General features: G+C 46.0%; 1 protein-coding gene across 1 annotated transcript; it reads right to left on the bottom strand.

The window, feature by feature from the left end:
• Window positions 1-1,295: 1,295 nt before the first annotated feature.
• LOC125541606 lies at window positions 1,296-4,569 on the bottom strand. Its single transcript, XM_048704970.1, has 4 exons — window positions 4,437-4,569; window positions 4,273-4,312; window positions 4,046-4,164; window positions 1,296-3,926 (listed from the first exon to the last, which is right to left on the bottom strand). Exons 1-4 carry the CDS (start codon window positions 4,473-4,475, stop codon window positions 1,995-1,997), a joined length of 2,130 nt encoding a protein of 709 aa, XP_048560927.1. The 5' UTR covers window positions 4,476-4,569; the 3' UTR covers window positions 1,296-1,994.
• Window positions 4,570-5,542: the final 973 nt, after the last annotated feature.

Below are 5,542 nucleotides of genomic sequence, written 5' to 3'. Positions count from 1 at the left end.
GGAAGGCGGCCCCACGTCTTGGATTTTCGAGGGCCGGATCGGCTTGTAATTTTTCAGAAGAGCCAGGGGGAGCCGGCTAGGCTACCCGTGGTCATTTACTCCGACACATGGAGCAGTGAGATGCAAGGACCATGAACAACTTTACTAACATATAGATACATCCCCTTTTATTCATTTTGATGACAAGTATTTCCAGACGGAGAGAGTAATTTCCTTTCCTGATCCTTTTTTCTCTTATAAAGAGACATGAGATGGTCATCTTACAAGCTGAGTCGAAATACGGCCAGCCTGGGCATCCTTGGCTGGGGTCAGAAAATTTGGAAAGACAGACGTATTTAACATTAACAGTGACATATCCTTTGCAGCACATACCTGGTGTTTTTGTACAGAAATAACCTAAATCCTGCATTGCCTGTTTGGCCTTTACCTTTTTACACGCCGTGTCGTGAATCATGATATTCATCGACAATGAGCTCAAGGCAGGGGTTCTTCATAACATTGGCTGGAGGCCTTCTAAATCCTACCTATGGAAATGAAACTGAGTTGGTAATAGCAGTATATGTTGGCTTTGCCTTGTAATTTCTTGGCTAGTTTTCCCGATCATCACGACAAAGATCACATGATGTACAATTGATTTTATGGTATTCCATGTAAAATCTTTGATAGTTAAATCAAACTTGTATATATTTACCGAAGGCAACTTCAGTTAGACTGATGTTTCATGATGCTCTTCATTTCACGGATTCAGAAATATGGCAAGGGATATCTGAGGCTGTTCTTTCAAGGTTCAGTAGTGGTATTTAGTGCCTGTGGGCCGTGGCATACAAAACTATCTTTGTTTTCAGTTAAGTGGACAGAGCATTATTTATCACAGCTGCATCTGTTTCTTCCTTGCTTATGACAAGCACCATAACTCTGATCCCATAGTATGTTTTGTGGGTCTGACTATGCTCAACTTTGTACAAGCTAAGTTGGCACTATCAAATACTCCCTCTGTAAACAAGAATAAGACGTTTTAGATCACTTAGTGATCTGAAACCTCTTATATTTGTTTACAGAGGGAGTACCCCCTCCGTTCCAAAATAAGTTTCCACGACACTTATTTTGGAACGGAGGGAGTAGAACACAATGTGATGAATTAAATCCCCTTGCTGAACAGCTAATTACACAGGTTAAAACTAAAAGGTGCACACCATTCTTCATCATTGTCTCAGACTTTAACCAATATTCCAAATACTGCAGGAAGAGGTGGTACCTGGCTATATAACTCAGTAAAAGGTGCACACCATTCTTCATCATTTCCTCAAACTTCAATCGTGTAATATGCACATATTCTGAATGCCAAACACATGACTCTTCTCAAGAGGCATGGAGGCTGTTCTTCTACTGAGCTATAGTACATTATAATGCATTTAATTTGTTCTGCCAAAAAAGCATTGGCATTTGATCTACCATACCACTCTTTCTATAATATTTGTCATGTCATTCTTTCATAATTCATATCCATAGAGGGACGGGCGCAACAATGCATGCCTCTCCAATCTAGTTGCTTGTATATATTTCATAATAAACCACACTGGTTCTTACCAACAACAGAAACAGAGCAAGGTTTACTGTCCACTAAAAAAATTACTAACCAATCATGGTGGGAGTAGCATGCTATGCCTTGACACTTTGAAGGCTGAAAAACAGCTAGTACGACATGTTCAACAGATCCCAATACGTAAATTAGTCCAATCACAACTGAACGCTCGATGTAAAGTTCTGCACTTTATCTACTACATTCAGTCAGCTGCACATACCATGACGCCATAACAGATAGATGAATGTAGCAGCAGTTGCGAAGGAACTTCTGGTCGATGCAAAGGAGATGCACTTCTAATGCAGGTTTGGCAGGAAAACCAAAGCAGAACATGACACCTGATTTGTCAGGTGAACACTCCAGCTTCATCCTGACACAAACTCTCCTTACCAAACTTAACAATGTTAAACTGTTACACTCGGCGCACCCATTGTTCCAACCGCAGCTGTATCATCGGAGGTCCAACATTGGGCTTGCCTTTACGAGGGTGCTTCCATTTGCCGCTAATCTCCAGTGATGGAGCTCCAGCAACTTCTGAAATATTGGTCCTATCTGACATGGGGCTTCTAGTGCTACCTTGGCCCAAAGGTGTAGTCCCCGAAATGCAGCGGTTCTCTTGCAATGTTGTGTTCTCTCTTCCTGTTGAGACCTTGGAAATCTTGTTTGTCCTGCAATTCTCAGCTGACTTCACCTTTGTCCTGATGGCAACGAAACCATCCGCCGCAGCTGTTTCTTCTGTTTTCTTATGCTCCAGTTTACGCTTGCTTCGGCTGATTTCATCTCTAGGAAAGCTTTCTTCTGTGACAGCTGAACCAATACCATTAGAATTAGCAGGCAGCATGTGGTGTTTGATGCCAGTTATCTCAGTATCAGCTACGAGTTGACTATGAGAATTGACTGGTGGTTCGCTGTGTTCAATAGCTTCTAGGAAACCATCTTCAGTATCTGCTAATAAACTCATTCTACCACAGTTAACAGGCAGTCTGTTGTGTTCAATCACCCGGCCTGCTTGGGGATTTTCTCGAGTTTCAGCTATACCGATGACTTCATGATCTGCCAGTAGCTCACTGTATCCGACTGCGCCTTCATGGATATGTTCAATGTGAGGCAAGCCTGCAGCATTGCAATTTGACAGAGGCTGCACTGCATTTCTCTGTACAGCAGACACCACCCGAGTTTCCGATTCATTAGCTTCATCACAACCGTTGAGAAAACCTGCTCCAAACAATTTTCGCAGACTTCGCTTAGGCTTCTCACTACCCGCTAGGCCTTTACTAGGAAAATTATCCGGCAGGTTGCTATGTTTAATGCCATCTTCTAGGCTAGTATCTGCTGCTAAACTAGTACCAGCACAATTAACTGGCTGTTTGCTGTAGTTGGTCTGCTGACCTCCTGGGGGATTTACTTGAGTTTCAGCTATACAAGTGCTCTCACTATCCGTCAGCAACTCGCTGTCATCAATTGTGCCTTCATGGCTGCGCTTTCTATTCTGTAAGCCTATCCAGTTGCAGTTCCAATGAGGATCCACTGCACTTCTCAGCACAGGCAACACTGCCTGACTTTCAGTTTGAGTAGCTTCATCATGGTTGTCTAAAGAACCTGCTCCAAACAACCCTCGTAGACTTTGCTTAGTTTTCTCAGCATGTGCCAGGCCTTTACTGTGAGAATCAACTGGCAGGTTGCAGTGTTCAATGTCATCTTCTAGGAAACCTTCCTCAATACAAGCTAAACTAGTACCGCCGCAATTAACTGTCCGTTTTCTGTGGTCAATCTCCAAACCTCCTGCAGGGTTTTCTTGAGTTTCAGCTATACAAGTGCTCTCACTATCCGTCGGCAGCTCGCTGTATTCAACTATGCCTTCGTGGTTGCGGTTTCTACTCCGTAAGCCTATCCAGTTGCAGTTCCACGGAGGATCCACTGCACTTCTCAGTGCAGCCGACACCACCGGATTTTCAGTTTGAGTTTCAGCTATACAAGTGCTTTCACTATCTGTCTGCAGCTCGCTGTGTTCAAGTGCGCCTTCATGGATGCGCTTTCTACTCCGTAAGCCGACCCAGTTGCGGTTCCACGGAGGATCCACTGCACTTCTCTGCACAGGCGACACAACCTGACTTTCAGTCTGAGTAGCTTCTTCATAATCGTCTAGAAAACCTGACCCAAAGAGCCCCCGCAGGCTTTGCTTCCTTTTCGTGCCCTGTTCCACCGTGCTCCTACAAATCGGAAGGATATCTTCTCTGGCAGAAACCTCATCAGGTTCAGCTTGGCTCCCAAACCAGCCCCCCTTCAAATCGGTACTGCCATCCCGAGGGGCGTGCTTCAGAAACGAATGCCCAGCCACCCGGAACTGGATCCCAGCATGCACAATTCAGAAAATTGAATCGGTGAGAATACAATTGGGATAAGGTAGCAAGAGAAGAAGCAACTTGGGTGCAATCTGATAAACATAAATCAGCAATTCTTTACCTCCAACGGGTCTTGGGTCTCGCTGCTGTTGTCAACAGCAGGAGGGTCAACAGCCAGCTCCGGCACCTCCGGCGACTCGTACTGGTAACTCGAGAACCAGTTCCTGATGTCCGGCGGCTCTGACGAAAAACACCGAATACAACATGAGCACGTTTCAGAGATCTAAAATTGTCGGAACAGCACTAGGATATAATTCATCAGGATTCAGGGGAGTAGAGTGCACCCACGGGAAGGGAACGAGAAGGGGTACGAGCTGCATCCATGGGCCTGCAAGAACAGCGAAATCCGGTGAGACCGACGAAGGGCCCATTGCGCCGCAGCGCCGGCAAACGGGACGGCGGAACAGAAGCAAGGAGCGGAGATAGGAGGAGACCCTCGCGAAGAAGCATACCTGGGTTTGGGTGGCGGATTCGTCGGGGACGTCGGCCATGGCGGAGGTGGGGGTAAGCGAGCGGCGGGGATCGACGGGCGTGTCCCCGGGGAAGCGGCTCTGTTTTGGTATTGCCTCGCGGAGTCAAATTCCGAAGAACCCGGGAAAAAAGGCTCCCGAAAAAGGGAGAGCCCGCGCAATACGGAGCGGGAGTTTTTCGTTTTGGCGCTACGGGCTGAATGGGCCCAACAGCCCAGAAAAGGTTCACCGGGCTGTTCTTAGGCCTAGTTTCCCAAACACGAAAAATGGAAGCCTGCAATAAACACCGAGGAAACTTTGCCGTTTACTAGCAGGAACATCGCTGTTTGACGGGAGCAACTAGTTAACAAGCGCTCTTTCGGAAATCTCGCAACGATCAGCGTCATTTGGCGCGCTCTCAGCCATTTGCCACATGTCGCACTCTGGACGCTCCCTTCGGATTTTGTTTTTTTTTTATTTTTCCGCACGTGTTTTCGGCTTTTTAAACGGTTTTTTTCCGGGTTTTTTCGACGTTTTGGTTTTCCCCCGGTCTTTCTTAGCTTTTCGATCAAAAAAAATTCAAAAAAAATTTTTGCATGAAAAACGCGTTTTCTTTTTTTTTCCTTTCGCGAAAGTCACAGTTTTTCTTCCGCGAGAGGCACGGTTGTGCTTTAGCAAGAGTCATGTCCGTGCCTTTCGGAAACGAAAAAAAACGCGTTTTCTGTTTTTTTTTCTTTCGCGAGAGTGACGGTTTTGCTTCCGCGAGAGGTACGGTTGTACTTTCGCGAGAGTCACGGCCGTGCCTCTCGGAAAGGAAAAAACAAAACGCGTTTTTTGTTTTTTTTTCTTTCGGGAGAGTCACGGTTTTGTTTTCGCGAGAGGCACGGTTGTGCTTTCGCGAAAGTCACGGCCGTGCCTCTCGAAAAGAGAAAAAAATACGCGTTTTTTGTTTTTTTTTCTTTCGGGAGAGGCACGGTTGTGCTTTCGCGTGAGTCACGGTCGTGCCTCTCGGAAATGGAAAAAAACGCGTTTTCTGTTTTTTTTCCTTCCACGAGAGTCACGGTTTTGCTTTCACGAGAGGCACGGTTGTGATTTCGCGAGAGGCACAG

The sequence above is a fragment of the Triticum urartu genome, chromosome 2, assembly GCF_003073215.2.
Source record: "Triticum urartu cultivar G1812 chromosome 2, Tu2.1, whole genome shotgun sequence".
Lineage (NCBI taxonomy): Eukaryota > Viridiplantae > Streptophyta > Magnoliopsida > Poales > Poaceae > Triticum > Triticum urartu.
Note: the sequence above shows the minus strand (reverse complement) of the source record. Positions and strands in the feature narration are given on the sequence as shown.

Excerpts from the sequence above, each read along its gene's own strand:
- LOC125541606 (XM_048704970.1), bottom strand. The coding sequence starts at position 4,475 with ATGGCCGACGTCCCCGACGAATCCGCCACCCAAACCCAG. Across the intron at positions 4,165-4,272 it reads CCCCTTCTCGTTCCCTTCCC|AGCCGCCGGACATCAGGAAC; the intron begins GTGGGTGCACTC and ends GTTTTTCGTCAG. Across the intron at positions 3,927-4,045 it reads AGACCCAAGACCCGTTGGAG|TTCCGGGTGGCTGGGCATTC; the intron begins GTAAAGAATTGC and ends GCTGGGATCCAG.